Genomic DNA, 20,299 nt, shown 5'->3' on the forward strand with positions numbered 1-20,299 from the left:
GCGGGGACCGGACGCAAAACATCATCCAGAGACTAATCAGAATGCACCACATCAACGGTACCGAGTATAGGGTGATGTGGCACATTATGATAGATCTCCGGACGACATTCAACATCCGCACAGAATAATTTCACCAGTTCTACATCAAAGGGAGGAAATTCCATAATGCTAGTAGAACCAAGGACTCTATAAATGCTATGGCTATGAAGAAGTGATGCAAATGAGGAACTTCAGTATTTTTTTTTTTTTTGGTTGAGAAAATAACACACAAGCTATCAATTATTCATGCAAATCTTCAAAAGCTAAAAAGATGACAGACATGAATACTATGATACAGAAAACAGAAGACAAATGGAATATAGCTCACTGTTCCGCAGGATTTTTTCTAAAATTGAAAATGAGAAGGGAAGAAAACTAATTGTATAGATGGGAACAGAGAGAGATGGAAGTTGCTTAAAATTGTCATCAGACTTACAATGAAATATTATTATGTATAGTATTCTATCCATCTTTTTTGCCATCGGAACTTATTATTAAGAAAACCAGGTTTCCAAGGCCTTCATCTTCTTTGGAAGTTTAGGCATTTGATTGCCACGGAAAACACAAGTGCAAAGATGACACAGAAACTGACAACCATGATCCCCGCAGTGCTTAACAAGTCACTCCTGAAACCAAAATAGCTTTCAAGAAAAACTTTCACGCTTATTGAGCGAACTCCATCTGCAAGCTTCATTGGTTCCTCGATGTCCCCAAACTGTGAAGTAAGTAGGCCATATAAGCTCCATGATACTGGATTAGCCCAGTAATACCATCTCCACCATCCAGGTATCCTCTGTGAAAACCATCCAAATTTTATGAAAGAAACACCAATTATAATATGTTATCGCAAACAAAGAGCAGCAACAACAATAACAACAATATCAAGCCTTTGTCCCACTACGTGGGGTCGGCTAATGTTTCGTTTGGTACGGCTTTCTAACTACTTCTTAAAGCTGCTTTTTAGTACAAAAGTTATAATTTTTGTACTAAAAAGCTGCTTCATGAAGCAGTAAGAAATTCATCACAAACGAAGCCTACATGAATCCTTTTTCGTCATTATGTCCTATTAAAAGTCAAATTCTCATTTAAATCTATAAAAGAAAGTGGGTTCAAGTGTTGATCCCTAATATACTAGTTTTAGCACTTACACACCGGTTTAAGCTTGCCTTTATAAGTGTTCATATATTATTGTGCAAGGGCTACTTGAGGCCCAGGTGGGGCAATGAATTTGACATGAGAAAATATCGCAAAATGATTAGATTGAATTTAATTTTATTTCAAATTAAAATCAATAAGCAGATTAACAAGCGAAGCCTAGCCCAAGATCAAACTTGCATTGACCCAAGTAAAGTTCCATTCGAACCAAAATACCTCTCCTTTTGAACAAATGGGAGGAACCCTCACCGAGCATTGTTATGAGACCATGCATTTGTTCCTTCTCTATTTTCAATGAATTCAAAACATGCATCTTTGGGCTGAAATGCATAGCATTGGTCTCTCCCAACTTACCATATTCGAAGGTTTAGTGATGTTTTTCGATTTTTTAAGGTTGAAACAAGCTTCACACTCTAAAACCTAAACCCATTGGTTGTTAGCTTCAATATACAAGCTAGTTGTCATTTTAAAGTCATCTTCTAGCCACATTTTCCATTAGACAAATGGCTAAATCACCATCAAATAATATTAACAATCTTTAAAACATGAGCGAAATTTATTAAATCATTTTTGAAAATTACGAATGCATTTTTGCCTGGTTTGAACTTATTCGAACTCTTGATCGAAATTATATCTAACCCTCTTTGAAGAGAACTTGATTGATCAAACGTCGAACATAGTTTGATCAAGAGTTTGAATAACATTCAAATAAATTAAAATAAGGCTAAAAAATTACATAGAAGCTAATTTGAATATTACTAAATAAGTTCAAAGATGTTTTAGAATTTACTTGAGTTATTCTACTATGTCTAATGTCTAAGCTAATTATACTGATTCATGGGCATTAATCAACTCGGATCATATATAGAGTTGAGGTAATCTTAACCCTTCATAAGCATTACTCAGCTCGAATCATATATAGAGCCGTGGGGGTTGTTCATATATTGCTTAGAAAATTTAAGGCTAATGATCTCCTTGCCTAGGCTAAAAGGGATCATCTCCCATTGGGCCATTCCTTAGACTCCTGAAATGTAATTCTACTAGAGTACTTAGTAGACTGCCACCACAAGAGAAGATTTATCAATAGTAGGATAGCATTTGATATTTTAATCTTATTTGATAGGCTATTTATATTTCTTTTTTGGTTTGGGTAGTTTTATTTTAGCAGTTAGTAATTTCAATTATCTTTATATATATATATATATAATTTGGGCCCTGGCATTTACATCTAACAAATGGGAAACCCAATACTTATTACTGAACCATAAGAAATTTATTGGCAAGCAAGCATAAAGACTTTCTTTCTTAAAAATAATAATAATAATAAGACTATTTCATCACATTTATTTTTCTAGGAAAACTCTTTTTTACTTTTTTGCGAAGACAATGCAATAAGCATTTCTAAAATCTTCCAAGAAATTTTTTTTTTCTTTTCTTGAAGGAAATTTGAGTGACCCTACAAGAGAGCTTGCTTAAGCATAAAAGAATACATAAAAGTGAGGTTATAGGCTTCTTACCTTCCGTGTAATCATGAATCCACTGAAGAGATTCCACAGAGTATAGAATGGTGCAGCAATGATTGGTGCCACTAGATGACTAGGTGTGATTGCAATTGTCATCATGCCAAAAAATGTGAAGTACAGCAAAGTGAAATACATAAAGAATGTATACCACAAAAACTTCTGCACTGTCCATTCAAATGAGGCCATGCTATAAAATATGGTACCATAGATAAGTGTCTGTACAAGAACATAAGGAAACTCAATGGAAACCTGTCCACAACAAAGTTCACCATTAGCTCATATGAAGATTGGCAAGCAATTTTAATATTATGAAATGGGTCAACCTGGGCAAATGCAAATGATAATGCTGCATACATTCCAGCCGCTCTTTCTCGGTATGACACGAACCTTTCAATGGATACCACAGGTTGAACAGCAGTCGCATTGGTGATTCCGACGAACAGTACAGCAGCATACATAGATCCCATAGCATTGAAGATATCTTGCTGAGTTCCCCTACAGTTAACGAAGATCATTTGTTAGGTATACCCAAAAGAAAATAAAAACGTGATATTCGTTTTTAACTAAATTGAATCAGATAGGATACGTTTACTTACACCTATAGTCTAAATGAGAAATAGAATTCACAGACAGTTAGCAGTATGAACATGATAAGAGGCCATGTATATACCTTTTTGAACCAAAACCCCAACAGATTGTACCAAACATTATAGAGATGATGGTAGTGTAGAAGAAACGGACTGCAGTATATTGTGGATTTCTCCAATACGACAAATTCTGCTTCCATAGACAGGCAAGATACTGGGAAATAAATGGCTGTGAATAATTGGTTGGAAAGTTCAACTCTTTTGTACCATCTTCAGGCTTGCTAAGATTTTCCACCAACTCTTTGTTTTGTCTGAAAGTCTAATAGGTTTAGATAAAATAAAAGCATAAACTAAATCACGATCTTCGAAATGACCACACATACTGGAATAGTTTAGATCTTCGATAATAGTCTGCAAAGTTCACACCAAGATGATTTTCCATCAGAGGGCTTGTTACTTCAAGCATCCAAGCTGCAGGATTTTCACCATCCTTGATTTTGGGAAGCTCAGGTATTGCCTAGACAAGGACCACAACTCATGAGCAACACAAAAGCAGCACTTGTGTCCGCAAATTTTTTATTGAATGAAGGAGATAATTTGCACATTTAAAATTAAAAACATAATGAAACTTGAAAAACTTACTTCAAAGAATTCAACTAGCTTACGAGAATCAGGGCCAAGTGGACCAGCATATATAAGTTCCCCTCCACGTTTCATGAACAAAAGCTATGAAATAAAGACAAAGTAACAACTAAATTATGACAATTGTAAAATATGCATATTTTATCACATGTTTATAGATTCATAATTATTTCAGTAGCAAGATAGAGCAATGCAACACCTGAGCATACAGCAATGGAATACATAAGCAGTAGGGAACTAAAATTTTGTAACTGTATTAATGCAAAAAGGAACATTTAAATGACAACTTAAGAAAAAGCAGAAATGTGCAATAAACTATCACTTATGATTTATGAACGAAAGGAAAGATGAAAACCTCATCAAAAGACTCGAAAATATCTATGCTCGGCTGATGAATTGTGCATACAATTGTCCGTCCAGTATTTACAATATTCCTAACAGTTCTCATCACAATTGCAGCAGACCTGGCATCCAATCCTGATGTTGGCTCATCCATGAAGACAATAGAAGGATTTGCAACTAGTTCTACTGCAATTGTTAACCGCTTCCGTTGTTCAATTGACAAACCATTAATACCCGGTAAACCAACCAGAGCACCTCTTAATGTGTTAAGCTCCACCAGTTCCATAATTTCTTCCACAAAGAGCTGTATAAAACCATTTTTGTGATTTAAATTTAAACCTCAAATCTGTAAAAGCAAAGCACATGGTAAGTTTGAAGTTTTACTTTTTTAGTCTCTTGGTCAATATGTGAAGCTAACCGCAGCCATGCCGAGAATAAAAGTGACTCTACAATAGTCATGCAAGGAGAATGAACATCATTTTGTTCACAATAGCCAGAGACTCTCGCAAAAGTTTTTTGATTTTTAGGATATCCGGAGATGGTTATATTTCCTTCAATGAGTCCTCCAGTTTTCCTCCCAGCTAAAACATCCATGAGGGTGGTTTTACCAGCACCACTCACTCCAACAAGTGCTGTAAGTACTCCCGGCCTGAAAGCTCCAGTTACATTAACCAGCAACTGTAATCGATCCTCCAAAATTCCTTCTTGTTTCAGTTCCTGCTAGCAATACTGTATAAGAATGAAGACCTTTTAAATAGATTTTCTAATTCAGATCCATAAGAGATATAGAGACTTGGACCTACCACAGGTACGTCCACAAAATAATTTATATCGCTAAAGCACATGGTAAGGGGTTGAAAGGGCAAGACCATTCCTTTGCGTTCTTTGACACCCATTTCTGTAGCAAGAAGGTAGATAATGAGAACAATCAAAATTATGGGACAAAATAAGAAGAGCATTACAAGTTAGTGAATGGAAAACACACTACCACATGTACTGCCTGTGGGTTAACATGAAAAATTGCCTACTGAACAAGAATAAAATATAGTCAGCTACGTGGAAGGGTTGTAGCTCCCATTTCTATGATATTCGAACTATTTTATGGAGAGGAGAGAGTTCCATGAAGGAAACTGCTAGAAACTTTGCATTTTGAGAATGTTTAGGAAGCGCTATGATACGACCCTTTTTGAGCTCGCTGGAAACTTCAAAAAATGTATGAATGAGAAAATTTGAAGGATGAAGAAGATCTCAGGCAAGGGATTCATCTTGCATATCGAAATACACTCTAAAAGAAAGGTATATATAAAGATACAAAGCTCAATCTGACAAAACAATAACATAGCCCATCCTAACATTAACCTATTGACTCAAACATAAACAACTCTATCATTAAGTACTAAGTCAGATAACCCTTTGCAATTACATTTTAAGCAATTATTACTCAATATATTGACTCAATTTACTACCAAGTGCATATATTGAAGGTATCATCATCTACCCCATAAAAACCCACATTGCCCAGAAGGTCACCATGAATAAAAAGAAGTCACACAAGACTATAAGGATCCAAGCATGGAACCCGTGTAGAATATTGTAGTTATGGCATGTAGGCGGCTAGGCGCAAACATTAGCGAAATTGCATGAGGTGGGCACCCACCAAGCCACACTTTCAATCAATGATTCACAGGTGGCATTTGAGGCAGTAACCTGTCTTCTAATTGTTCCTTTGTGCCCAGAAATTATTGTAATGTGATTGAAGTTGTCTTGACAGGTCTATATCTATTATAAAAATAGAAAGCAATATAAACTCAAGTATTAGACCAGGAGAGGATGCAAGGATTGCCAATTGAATCAAGCAAGGAGCTCAAGCAGGTTTTGGTGAATGTGGATTGGACCACTGGGAGGGTGCATTGATGTCAGTAGTTCAAAAAGATGTTCCACTTGTTAAGGATTAGAATGCACCGCAGAATGCCCAACATTTGTCTAAAAGCTAAAAATCCATGATCAGATGCTTGAAATTGGGCGGGCTATGGGGCAGAGTTGTGGGGTTCTATTTTGACAAGCTAGGGTATAAGAGTTCAGTGTTACTCAAATTTGACTTCAAGCCTAGTCAATAACTGATTAATATTTGTGATAGTCTCAAAAATCTCTCGAACCTTTCTATTAACTTTGTCAAGATGGCTTGATTTCTTAGTTTAGGCATTAATTTCAATGGAAAGTTTTCTGGGCACTAGAAAAATTCACTGAAAAATACTACATTTTCACTCAGATGACTGAACTCTACAAACAGTAGAACTGACATCTATTTGTAGTAAGTACATAATCAGACTCGAGTGCCGTGGCACTAGACAAAGTGGAGCTACAGTGGTAAAAAAAAGAACAAGTGCCCCGAGGCTGCAACGTTGCTTCCACTGCGGCTCTAGTTGACGTGGCACGATTATGGCCCGAATTGGTGCGTCTTCTAGTCAAGTTGGCACTGCTCTCAGAAGTTATAACTGCTTTGCCGCAGCGCCATAACTATGAGTGTTGCAGCGCTTGGAACGACATCTTAACACCGCAACGTTCGAAGGTTAGTGCTCCTACGTTGCAGCGTGAATTTTCTCGAGACACCATATGTTGCAACTCCGATTTTGGGTGCAACGGCGTTGTGATGTGCTGCGGCGCTAACATTTGTGACGCTGCAGCGCTTGCAAACAGATGTCGGCGCCACCACGTTGAAATCGACGCTTCGATGTTGATCGATACGGTGCCGCGCCGCTGTCCAACAGTTGTCATTTTTATTTTTTTCCTAAACAATTCCTGAACAAATACAACTAAAATAACATAATTTTATTGAATTTAACATGCATAAAACAATACATAATTTACACCTATCAAATTCCCCCAACTTAAACTCCTGTTTGTCCTCAAGTAAAACTTACATTCACTCCTTGATCACCTCAATAGCCAAAGTAAAAATTGATAATTTAAAATTACTAAAATATAAGATAATACAGCATTGTTTAGAAGTAATTTGTAATGAATAAGTTATAATTCAAATTTAAAAAGACAACGTTTCTCCCAATCAGTCATCATTGTTATTGCTTATTTTGAGTTTATTCACTATCTTTAAAAATATAAAAATAAATTCTGAATATATAATGAATAAAGTAGTATATGGATTAGTTTCTCATAGTTTAAATAGGGGATTTAATGAGTACACTATCACAAGTACCTGATAACTTATTGTATCCCTTTTTAGTTAAATAATAGAATGCAATTGAAAGTAAGCTAATGATATCAATTTTTTAATGTACTTAACTTTTTTTATTTTGAACCATTTTCATTTTCTTTTTTTTTTTCAATATTTCTTTTCTTTCATATTTTGTGAAGTACATGTTTAATGATTTTGAATATCAATTTTTGTTTTTCTTCTCTTGCAATTCTATTAAATTAACATAAGGATTCAATAAAATCACTAGTTAGAGTTTCTGATTCAACTTATGATTTCCCTAATTTAAGCTATTCATAACTAATCTTTAAACTTATTTATTCATTTTCAATTTAGTTGTTAATATAAGTTAATGTGTAGTTTCTAAATTCAAAATTAAGTCAATAGTTTAAATGATTTAGATTAATTAATTGTTAGGTTTTTCAAAGTAGGAATTATTATACAATGTTCATTCAAACTATAATCAAGAGTTTTATAATTATCCTAAGTTTACAAAATTTGTAGTTCTAATTTTTATTTTAGCTAAATAGGAAATCAAGTGCAATAATTGTAGAGAATAATATGCAACAGATTAAACATAAGAAAATTTAATAAAATGGAACAACAATAAACAAACACACTGAAAATCTCAAAGGCAATAATACAATAAACTACCAGTAATAAAAGATAACTAGTGTCCTAGGCATCATTCCCCTAACCTCAATCACTATGGCTCTCATGGCCATCATTAACATCATCACAAAAAAGAATCACAAGAAAAAGTCATCACAAAATCTAGGAACTCCCCCAAAGCAAAGAAATGAAAAAAAGAAAATAAAGAAAACTATGCTACAACATAGTAGCAACAATAACCAACTCTCTCATCACTCTCTCTCCCTCAGCCAAGAAATATAAAGACTCCTAAGCACCAGAGTCTAGATCCTCATCATCATTATTAACTTTCCCGCAAGGTTGCCAAACAAAGAGCTCATAAACAGGGGCAAAAGGAAATTGAAGTTGATCTGAGTGTTCCACAAATGAACTGCTCATGAACATCCCTACAAGAGCATCATTGAAATCAGATGTATACCTATAATTCCTCTCCTGCTGATCCATAGTGTGGGTCATACTCATTCTCATTTCAAACTGTCAGTCTTTAGCTTCCTCACAAAAATCTAGAACTCCCTCCCATTTGAGTTCTTAGATCTGCCACCTGCTCTCCTACAATTTTAGGAGTCCAAGGACTCCTATTGCTAGCCCTTCCAGAAGATTTAGGCTCACTAAGCTCTCCATCATCATCACCTCCCCTTGCTTGTTTAAAACTCAATATTTTTCTTTTAGTTAAAGAAGAGATGGGAAAAAGTTAATCCTCAAACTAATCTCCCCTAACACCAGCATTAACACATTAGACATAAACAAGAGAGGGGATCCCCAAACCAACTAAAGTAGTGCCCCTAATGATATAGGTTAAAGAAGAATAAATTAATTTCTCTACATCAATAGAATACCCAACCTAAATGGCATAGTTGATAATGGCATGTTCTCGTGTGACTTTGCTAATGTTCTTGTTGGATAAAAGGCAGGTAGAAATGAAATAATGTCAGGCTTTAGAAGATTGACTAAGAAAGGTGGCAGGAAAGTTATGACTTTATTATCCCTTTTCTTTCATGTAACACCACTATTAGGACCATACAAAACTCTTAAAATTTCTTCCGGGTCAATAGAAGTCCCAAAAAAGCATTGTACTTGTCATACTCAAAATCTTTCAACTTGCACAGGCGGTTAATGGCAACAAAATTAAAGGACACCCATTTACCTCTCACATAACATTTATTATCTACAACCTCTTTTGCATTGGTGAAAAACTCCCTTACAATGTTAGCAATTGCAGCATGAGATTCCTCACAGAAATGCTCCCAACCCCTACTCACTATAGTCTACATGGCTGGAAGACTAGGGCTTTGAAAATCACTCTCTGGGATAAATTGTTTAGTGATACAAACTCAGCAAACCTTCCCTCAGCTTCGACAGAAATGAACCTATACTTGTCATAAGATGAAGGGGATCACTTCTTATCAGACATTTTGGGGGCCATTGCACAAAAAGGAATGAAGCTAAGAACACGTAAGAGTAAGAGAGTTCTAGAGGGAACAATGAAATGAGTGAAAACAATGGATTCTTAGTTATAAACGCGACAAGCCCTATGGCACTGTGGGGATCAGCGCTGCAACACTAAAAACACACAAAACGACAGATGGGTCAAACTGACAGACGCTACAATGGGAGGGGACACGTGGCACAACGACACTTGGTTTTTGAAACCGAAGAGTCACTTTATGCATGGGAATCCGTTGTGGCGTTGACACATAAAAGCGTTGCGGCATTTAAAAGATTAATGTCGCGGCACCATAACTGAAACAATAATGATTTTGAACTAATGATGTTGCGGCGACGCTCACCAAAGTCATAATGGAAAAGTTATCATGTTACAATTACTTTTGAACCATCATAGTTGGATTTTGACTTTTGAACCTGACACCACAGCACTCAAATGTGTAGCGTCGAGGCGTTGTATGGTTAACTGGAGCATTGTGATGTCCAAGTAGATAGCACTACGGCAGTTCAAATAAGTATTTTTCCCGAGAGCTTAACGTTGTACTGACGCGCTTCAATTCCTAGTGTTGCGGAGCCAAGTCAATTTTTTAATGTATCAAATTTTTCTCATGACTTAATCAAAACTTTGATCAAAATCAAATATTGAACAAACAAATAATTAATACAAAACATTTAAAACAACAAAACATAAAACATGAAAACTATAACTACAAAGTACAAACTACAAAGTACAAATAAACACAAGCATGAGTTGCCTCCCAAACAGCGCTAAATTTATAATCTACAACAAGACTTGCCAAGATTTACCAATTTGGCTGGGATACATCACTACCACTCCTCAAGTAGTTTCCACTAGATTTTTTTCCTTTGTCTTTAGGGTCAACTTCAATATTGCTAGAGAAAGGCCCAAGAGGTCAACTATGATGCACCGACACTTCTCCTCAAAGAGGCGTGCAGTGTCTGACACCGTGTCCGACACGACACTCGTCTGACACTCCTCCGACACGTGTCGGACACTTTCTCTTGTTGAATCAGAGTTGAAGTGATATTCAATGATGATGATATTGAAGGCCAAAAACAAACCTTTAAAGCTAATCCTAGTAGTTGAAGCTTGAATGCTTGATGTTGTAGTAAGTGATTATTTGCTTATATTTTTGTGGTTGTATTAGACATTTTATACTAAATATTTTATATTAAAAGCTAGACAAGTTATCATGTCATTCATTTATTATTGTTAGTCATTTTTAATATGATATTACATTAATATATATACACTATATAAAAAATGTATTGCCATGTCCGCGCCGTACTCGTGTCCTATATTTTAAAAAAAGTCGTGTCCCGTGTCCGTGTCGTGACGTGTCCGTGTCGCTGTGTCCGTGTCCATGTATTATAGGAGGTCAACTACTAAAAGAGATTGGAAGCTATCATAATTGAGTTTTCAAGTTTTTAATTAACTTGACTTTACAATTGAGTTCCCAATTGACTTACTATCTCTTTCAAAGGTGACTTTATATTCTCATACTGATTATTTTAACTATATTCTAGAAGGTAGAAAGGTCTAAAATTCACTGCAGGTTGGTGAAGATTATATTTCAGTTTCCTCCTTGATTAGGTTGGCATGAATTCCATTAATTACTTCCACCAATATTATTTGACCAGCTAAAATTAGGGTTGTTTCTCCAACCTGAATTGTATGTATTTGAATAAGGATTATTCTCTTCCAATCAAACTCATATTTTCAATCCCTAAAGCACTATTATCCTCAACAAAATTTAAATGAGTCTCTTCCAATTATATAGATGATCCTAATCCAAAGTTAACTCCAATAGTATCTAATAACTTTGAAATAGCAATTACTTGAACAGTAAAAATTAATAATGTTTGATTCATAAACTACAGCTACTCTCTTATGATTCACTCTATTAGCAGACCGCTGAAAATTATTAGTCATTCCTCTATCAATTCATAAGCATCATCAACTGGCTTAGACATTAAAGAACCTGTAGCTACAATATCTATGATTGACCTAAGAGATCCCACTAATCAATTATAAAAGGTCTGAATAACCAACTAGTCAGGTAAAGCATGGTAAGGACATTTCATAAGCATCTCCTTAAATATGTCTCAACTTTCATAGATGAATTCTTCTTTAAACTGAGCACATAATTTTTAAGTTTAGCAATTTTTGAAGATATGAAATACTTTGTTAGGAATTTATGTGTCAACACATTCAATGATTATAAAGTTGGGGACAAAGAATTTATCACATTTTAGCCTTGTCCCTTAAAGAAAATAGGAACAGCCTAAGCCTAATGGCATCATCACCGACACCATCATAATTAAAAATTGTACATATTTTCAAGAAACTGGCTAAATATAAGTTAGGATCTTCAAAAAAAGTTCTCTCAAACTGAGAATTTTAAATCATTTGGATAATAGTCGGCATCAATTCAAAATTATTAGCTTGGATAGTAAGTTTATTGATAATTTGATGGATTGCTTCAACTATAGGTTCGCATACTCCCTAAGTGGTCTAGCATGATCTTGATTTAGAATTGGGTGAATCATGGTTAAAAACAATTTTGATTTTCAAATTTTTGTAAGAGTTCTTTTAATTTTTGGATCAAATAATTCTTTGCTAGATCTACCAAGCATATAACAAAAATAACAACTAAAAATCCGAAACTAAACAATCAAACTTTTTTTTTTTTTTGAAAAATTTTTAACAAACAGGAAAAAAAAATGCATGATAGAAATAGGTCTAAATATGCACTTCTTTCAACAATATATTAAATTACAATAAGGGCGTTACTTCCCCAGCAACGGAGACCAAACTTGATAGGGGCTTAGGATGTGATAAGTTAATGGCAAGCTAATGTAAAGCTCGCTGAATTTTAAATATACTTAAATTTTCTTTGATATAAAATTTATAACATCCTACTAATTTGCGCAATTATATATATATATATCGAATCAAATAATAAAGTAATAGAAAAGAGTGTCAAACCCACGAGGAAGTGTTCTACTATACCGCAAAAAAAGTACTACAACTTCAATTGCATGAATTTATCCTACTAACGAAAAATGAAGTTTTCGAATTCTTGCCACTTAATGAAAATAAGAAAAATATAGTTGATACAATTTTAATAAAATATTTTGGACTGATACATGTAAATAAGATATCTTTCTTAACGAGACTCTTAATTGTAGATGTAAATCAAAGCATGTGCATGCCTAGATCTTTGCCGAGCTTATAGGGGTGAAAAAAAAGATTGTTAGTCTTCCTATAATTTTACTATCTCCATAGAATCTAGAATATTCAAACATCTTATGTCTAGGTATGTCAATATTCCAATTAAATATTTCTAATTGTGCTTGCATTCATCCGTCGAGGCTATACATCACACTAGGTTTTAAATACACACATGATCATTATATAAATTAAATGAAGAACGAGAGATATCAAAAATATCATTATTTTCATTAAAGAACAATAGTCTATATTAGTACTAAATATGCACTTTACATCATCAGCTCCAAACAAGAGATCTAGCCGAACATGAAAGAAATAACAAGCAAACTCATATTCATTTTATTCATAGAAAAACAAAGTACAAGGAAAGTAGTAAGAAGTTTATCACCATGACGGATCAAAATATCTTCTCTACATTCATTTCTTTACTTACAGAGTTGCTTATACAAACATAAGCTAAACTCTCCCTGAAATTGTATCTTGCACTTTCCTAACCTCTCTTTGACTTTACTCTAAGGGGCACAAGAGAAATTAAGGCAATCAAGAATTCACATTTTATTTTATTTTATTTTATTTTATTTCATTTTGTCTTATTAGACGTTATATATTTTATTTGTTTTGCCCTATGATGGAAAACAAACCATGATCATGCTGACCATTATCATTCCACTTGTGCCGATTTTACTTCCTTACTCCTTAATGGCTGTTTGGGTGATTATCTATGGCCTATTAGTTTTCCCCTTTTTGATTCTTGTGCAGGTTACTTTGGCTTCTCCTTGTGAGGGCTAATTTGGGTGGTTCTTATTGGCGATTTTGGAGGCACATTTATGTGAGCAAATTATTGTAAACAAAAGAAAAAAAATTAGGGTTTCGCCTTTAGCTTGTGAGCTGTCTTCTTTTTAATACTTGTTTATTCCTCTCGGTCTTTCTTCTACTTCTTCCCTCCACGATTACCCTTCCACTAATATCTTTCTTCTTTTAAAAATTGAGAGTTGCAAGGAGGTCTTGTGCCCTCGTATTTGCCAGAGGAACGTCAACTTAAGCTGGATCATAATCTCAATGGTGGATCATTGGTTTGTCCTTTTGTTAGGCCGGTTTAGCATGAACTGGCCCAGCCAGCCTAAAGGCTGGCTCTTGTTTACATGAGGCGGACAAGAGCGGCCTCTTTTACTGTTGCCGCCCAAGCTAGTGGACCCCACTAAGAGAAAATTAAAGAAAGAGAGGTGGGCGGCTAGGCATGAGAGGGTTAGGACAAGCATGATTAATTAGGGAACTAATGTATTAATAGTAGGAGGTTGTTTAGGGTTAGGACAAGCATGATTACTGTTTTCTCTATAAGTTTCTTCTTGGTGTTTTGAACTCTAAAATTCATCTAGAGATTGGGAGAGAATGATCCTCCTCTCAGATTGAGGATCAATTGTACTTTTGCTTTATTTTCTTCCATTGATTTTATTCATACAAAAAATCTACTGTTTTTTATTATTTTCACTAAAATTGTTTACTTTATTCCCGCAGTTTTTTATCAATCTTGTTAGGGTTTACTTGAGATCTTCAAGTATTTCCTATCAAATTGGTATTAGCACAATTCTTGGGACCATTGGTGGGCTGTTTTGTGAATTTCAACGGCTGTTCTTGAGCTGGTGAAGGAGGAAATTGCTGTTTTTCAGGGCAAAATCCAGATTTTTGAATATACAAAAATCTGGGGATCAATGTGGCCAAGAAAGTGGATGAGCTGGAGGAGAAACTTAAGGGGAGATGAACCAAATTAAGACTACAGTTGAGGACAGAATTTCATCTATGGAAGGGCAAGAGCTAACTTACATGACATGATGAAGATGTTAGAATTCCACAACCAAACGGCGACTTCAGCGGCGAAAGGGCCAGAAGGAAAGAATACGAATTTTGAAATTCGTAAGGATGAAGATGAGGTGGAGATCGTAGAGGGAGAAAGGAGAAGACCCCATCTGGAGCCTATCCAGAGGGAGGACATAGGAGGGAGGTATGGGGAAAGGCATGGGTATGGGGTGAGGAGCAAAATGGTGTTGAATGGGAACGCATTGAGGGATATTATGCCCGCCGAGGTGCTGATTTTGAAGGAATGAGAGGGGAATTCGAATAAGGTTTTGGGCATGAAAGGGCAAGGGAAGATCAAGAGACTTGGGAAAGAGGAAACTATGGAGTAGTAAAGGGAAATGTGAGAGATCAAAAGGTGAGGAAGCTGAATATGCCTATTTTCGAAGGGGAGGACGCGCAAGGGTGGATCTATAAGGCGGAGAGATACTTCGTCAATGGGTTGACGGAGGAGGAGAAGTTGGCAGCATCATGATTATGTTTGGAGAAGAAGGCACTGTCATGGTACCAGTGGAGGGACCAGAGGAGATTCCTACGGAGCTGGAGAGAGTTCAATGATTATTTAATAGAACGTTTCCAAACCGACAGGAGAGGAGACTTCTATGAGCAATTCTTTGCACTAGTGCAGGACAGATCAGTGGCAGACTATCGAGAGAGATTTGAACATCTGGACACTCGAGTGGATAGATTTTCAAAGATGGCATTGAAAGGGAACTTCCTAAATGGGCTCAAATCTGAGATCAGAGTTGCAGTAAAGGTCACGAGGCTTCGTGACTTGGGAGAGGCCATGGAGTTGACACAGCTAGTGGAAAATCAGAGATATCATGAGAGGGGAGCCCAGACCAGCAATTCAGGAGTCTTTTATAGGACGACGACCACATTTTTAGCACCCAAGGGTCTGACAGCAGGAGGATTTTGTAAGACCACTAGGGAGAAGCCGATAGGAGGAGGAAGCATGGAAAATTTCAAGAGACTAACGGAGAAGGAAATGCATGAAAAGATAGAAAGGGGGTTATGTTTCAACTGTGATGAGAATCATACTCCATGGCATAAGTGTAGAGACTGAACTCTTCAGGTTCTCACCGTTTGTGATGACGAGGAAACTGAAGAGGGAGGCAATGGAGAGGTAGGGGAAGAGATGAAAGAGAAGCTACATCTGGATCTAGCAAAGGTTTCCCTGAACTTGGTGGTAGGATTCACTATGAATCATACCATAAAGGTGAAAGGGAAGATAGAGGACAGGGAAGTAGTGGTACTGATTGACAGTGAGGCTACCCACAATTTCATTTCCACTCAGGTCGTCGACCAACTAGAAGTGAAATTGGTGGACACCGGTTATTATGGGGTGATGATGGGTATGGGGAAGGTAGAGAAAGGCCAGGGGATCTACAGAGGAGTGATGTTGATCATTCAAAGGCTTAATGGTGGAGGATTTTCTCTCACTGAAGTTAGGAAGTACATACATCATCTTGAGGATGAAGTGGTTGTGGACCTTGGGGGGGACACCAAGGTCAATTAGGGAGCAACACTCACGATGGAGTTAATGGTGGATGGAAAAAAAAGGTGGTGATAAGGGGAGATGCAGGGCTATCCAAAGCTATGATATCTCTCAAAATCATGGTGAGGAGTATACATGAGGTGGGGGAAGGTTTTCTAGTGGAGTTGCACAGACTGGAGGGAGTTAGATTGGAAGAGGGAGGGGACATACCTCTCTCAGTCCGGCCTTTGATTCAGCAATTCCAAGAGGTTTTTCAGCCACCTAAAGGATCGCCATCACCAAGTGAGCGGGAGCATGCTATGACCTAGAGGGAAGGTGTATCGCACATCAGCATCAAGCCCTATCGCTATTCTCAATTTCAGAAAGATGAGATTGAGAAGTTGATTAGAGAGATGCTGGAGGCAGGGATTATCAAGCCAATGTTAGTCCTTTTTCTAGTTCAGTATTACTGGTTAAGAAAAAAGATGGCAACTGAGGTTTTGTATGGACTAATAAGGAGATTGTGCCATACAAGTTTCCTATATCATTAATTGATGAGTTGTTGGATGAGCTGAGTGGGACAGTAATCTTCACTAAGATAGATCTGAAGTCAGGATATCATCAGATCATAATGAAGAAGAAAGATGTGCCCAAGACTGCTTTCAAAACTCATGAGGGGCATTAAAAGTTCCTAGTGATGCCTTTTGGCCTTATTAACGCATCAGCCATGTTCCAGTCACTCATGAACAAGGTCTTCAGACCTTATCTCTGGTAGTTTGTCTTGGCGTCCTTTGATGATATCCTAGTTTATAGCAGGACAAAGGAGGAGCATTAGGAACACTCGAGGAGGGTACTAGAGGTAATGCAGGAGCATCAGCTGAGAGCCAACCTAAAGAAATGTTGTTTTGTCCAGGCCAGTGTGGAGTATTTGGGTCATATTATGTCCAAAGTGGAGACCAGTCAAAAAATTGAGGCTATGTTGAGACGGCCAGTACCTAAGAATCTGAAGAAGCTGAGAGGATTCCTATGATTGACAGAATACTACAGGAGGTTCGTGAAGGGGTACAGCATCATAGCATGGCCACTAACGGAACAATTGAAGAATGTTGGGTTCTTATGGGGGGAGTAGGCACAGCCGCTTTGGAGTGCTTGAAGAAGGCTATGATGATTGTATGACGGGACGACACGGACGAGACGACGGGATCCCGTGCGGTTGAGGGAGATCAAGAGAGAGCGGGTCAGGACTCGTGCTCGTGTAGCGGGAACAGGACAGATCACGGGACGAAAATGCGAGTCAGGGTGGTTTCTTACGGATGGGAGCAGAATGAAAAGCAAGATGTCGTCAATGGTTCAGTCGGGTGCAGAAGATCGTGATTGAGGGCAGAAGGCTAACGCGTCGGCCGTCGGTCAACTTTCTGTTCCCTCATGCATCTGCGTGCGAGTAAGGGAAAATGAGAGAGCAAGAGAGTTCAATTCCTCCATGTTCTTCTATGTGTGAGGGAGAGATAGAGAGAGCGGGAGTTCCTGTGTGCATGAGAGTCGAATGGGATAGTTTTGTCTCCTGCGTGTGTTTTTGTGAAATCGAGAGGGTGTGTCCATTTAATTGTGTCGTTTGAGAGTCATTAGCGTGCATGAGGTGGTTACGAGGAGTTAGTGGGTTGTGAGTGGTTATGAGGGTTGGTGGTCAACAATAAGCTTCAACCTTCATGGCTTGGCTTCCTATTCTAAGCTTCTCCCACGCCCATCATGCCTAAAAGGATGTTAGACCTAAATCCATCGATGGGTGACGACAAAACCTAAGTATAGATTAAGTATAACAAAGATAGAGAAGGAAGAATGAGAGAACAAAAAAAAATCTCTAGGATACTACTAGATTGCTGATTGAAAGTCCAAGTTAATGTGATTTCATTCAATCAAAATGTACCATAATCACTGTTTTTATTCCACATGTAGGACTCAACCTTTAACCATCTATTTATAGATTTAAGTTAAGGTTAAATGTCATCTGAAAAATTATATGTAATCAAAGATTCAAAATGTATAATTATATCACTGCTTTAGTGCTTTTATTCCACGTGTTAGACTCAACCTTTGACCATCTATTTATAGGCTTAGGTCAAAGTTAAATGCCATTTGAAAAGTTATATTTAAATAACACAAATAAAATTACATAAGAAGGTTTAGCAATGCCTCATAAAAAAAAAGTCCTAAATATTTATTATCAAAATACATAGGTAACTTTTGATGAGCCCCACTGTTGAGGGTGAGATCATTTGAAGAAGAGCTATCTTTGGTGAACTTTCACAATGAGATGCATATAGAGATCAATGACATATTCATGGGTGAGTTAATTTTGAGTAGGCGAGTAGCGTTGACAACCTCAATTATAGAGTTCGCATGCAAGAGATCATTTCTCTTTGCAACTTCAGTTTTGTGGTGAATTGATTTTCATGACTTTAATTGAATGCTATAGTGAGTTTGTTACAAGGCTTCCCAATTTTACTAAACCTTATTCATAATAGCATTGTAACTTGATTAACTCAGCCCATGCGGCATTGGGTGTACATTTCAGTAACTTTATTGTCATAATATAGTATGTATGTAAAGTAAAAATAGTAGCCAATATGCATACATGTCTGGACAATATATGTCAACATGTTGCACATATTCTTTCAAATCTTTCGGTCAAGAGTATTTTTCAAGTGAGAAAATTGAAATCTTATCATTAAACAGGCAGATAGCTTTTGATTAAAATCTTGTTGCTAAGTCTAGAATATCCCAAGGCATATCATTGGTTTATTGCCATAACTGATTTCAGTTGTGATTCAGTACACCACAATAATCCAAAATCAGACTACATATATATATATATATATATATTCGGGCGGGAAGGTTGAAGCAAAGAGAAGAGAGAAAGCACAAGAAGATTCTGTTGTAGGAAATAGAAAATTGTTTAGTCAGGTTTACACTCCTTGATTTATTAGAGCAAGAACTTAGATAATAACTGTGCGCATCAATGTTTTTCTACTCCATTCCTTCATGGAGGATCTTCCTCGCCTCCTCAACCCTTTGATGAAAGCGCCTAAAGTTTTATTGTCTTTAATTGTTTTCCTATTTATTTTTGTTTTCTGTGGTGTTATAATTATTATCATTATATCCTCAAAAATATTATCCTCGTCACAACTATTTGGAGGTCTTCTACATTGTATTATAAAATGTTCATAAATGTTATCTAGTAGTAATCCTCTCGTAAGTGATACAAGAAAGCATGCAGCTAAAAAAAGAACATCTCACCTGCAAATGCATCTGACCGCAGAAAAGATCTTAGCTCAACAATCACAGTCCCGCCATTCTTCTGGTCATCCCTCTCCTGAAGTCCATCCTTGGACACAACTACTTGCGGACTTCCTAGGGCTGTTGAAATGAGAACAAAGAGAAGTTGAATGACCCGACTAGTGTAAAAGAGAGCTGATAAGTTTGGAAGAAAGCTCACGATTGAGGCAGGTCAAGAAAAAAGAGAATAAGATGTTGAGTATGACAGCATAGCCAACCAAGGCACAAGCACCGATCCAGAACCAATAACTTTCAGCAAACAAGCCATAACCTTTCAGAATTTCCTTCCCCAAAGACACATTACTCTTTCCCACATTCTGCAAAAGCAAAAGGAAAAAAATTACTTTCATGTCAACACTTCGTACTAGGATTTCCACATTCGCAACTGGGGAACTTAGGAACATAAGCTCAAAGAACAAGCGTCAAAATGTGGAAGATTTTACCAACATGCTATAATTTAAGACAAAATAACCACAAATTTGCCAATTTTGAAGATGGCCATAACGTTAACAAGGTAACCCAAAAAAAAAAAAAACAGTTTACATAAGGTAACTACAAAGAGATGGTAATAACTCATGAATCAATTTTTGAACAATGTTGAATATCAAAAATTGATGCATGAGTTACAACTGAAAAGAAAAGGCTTGCCGTTTTTAGGATCTTTGTTACGATCTATACTTTTCTACTTTCTCATTTGAAACTTTACAAAATCTGCTTTAAAGGCCAAAGTTTTTATTATGCTATGATAAAAAAAAAAACTATATGAAAAGCTGTCCGATTTTTAATTTG

At 36.5% G+C, this 20,299-nt stretch overlaps 1 protein-coding gene across 2 annotated transcripts in view; it reads right to left on the reverse strand.

Annotated features, from left to right (window-relative positions):
- Positions 1-300: 300 nt before the first annotated feature.
- The window catches only part of LOC110096321 (ABC transporter G family member 31), a 33,829-nt gene continuing 13,830 nt past the window's right edge, over positions 301-20,299 (reverse strand). The window contains exons 14-24 of one of the 2 annotated variants that reach the window (XM_020822202.2): positions 19,671-19,827; positions 19,472-19,591; positions 5,092-5,186; positions 4,673-5,005; positions 4,302-4,592; positions 3,947-4,030; positions 3,688-3,821; positions 3,388-3,615; positions 3,041-3,212; positions 2,712-2,966; positions 301-832 (exon numbers count right to left, since the gene is read on the reverse strand). In XM_020822202.2, coding sequence (XP_020677861.1) covers positions 560-832; positions 2,712-2,966; positions 3,041-3,212; positions 3,388-3,615; positions 3,688-3,821; positions 3,947-4,030; positions 4,302-4,592; positions 4,673-5,005; positions 5,092-5,186; positions 19,472-19,591; positions 19,671-19,827 — 2,142 coding nt within the window. In that variant the 3' untranslated portion in view covers positions 301-559. The remainder of the gene's footprint in view (positions 833-2,711; positions 2,967-3,040; positions 3,213-3,387; positions 3,616-3,687; positions 3,822-3,946; positions 4,031-4,301; positions 4,593-4,672; positions 5,006-5,091; positions 5,187-19,471; positions 19,592-19,670; positions 19,828-20,299) is intronic. The other variant, XR_002303073.2, reaches the window with a different exon arrangement.

Source organism: Dendrobium catenatum, unplaced genomic scaffold (genome assembly GCF_001605985.2).
Source record: "Dendrobium catenatum unplaced genomic scaffold, ASM160598v2 fragScaff_scaffold_107, whole genome shotgun sequence".
Classification (NCBI taxonomy): domain Eukaryota; kingdom Viridiplantae; phylum Streptophyta; class Magnoliopsida; order Asparagales; family Orchidaceae; genus Dendrobium; species Dendrobium catenatum.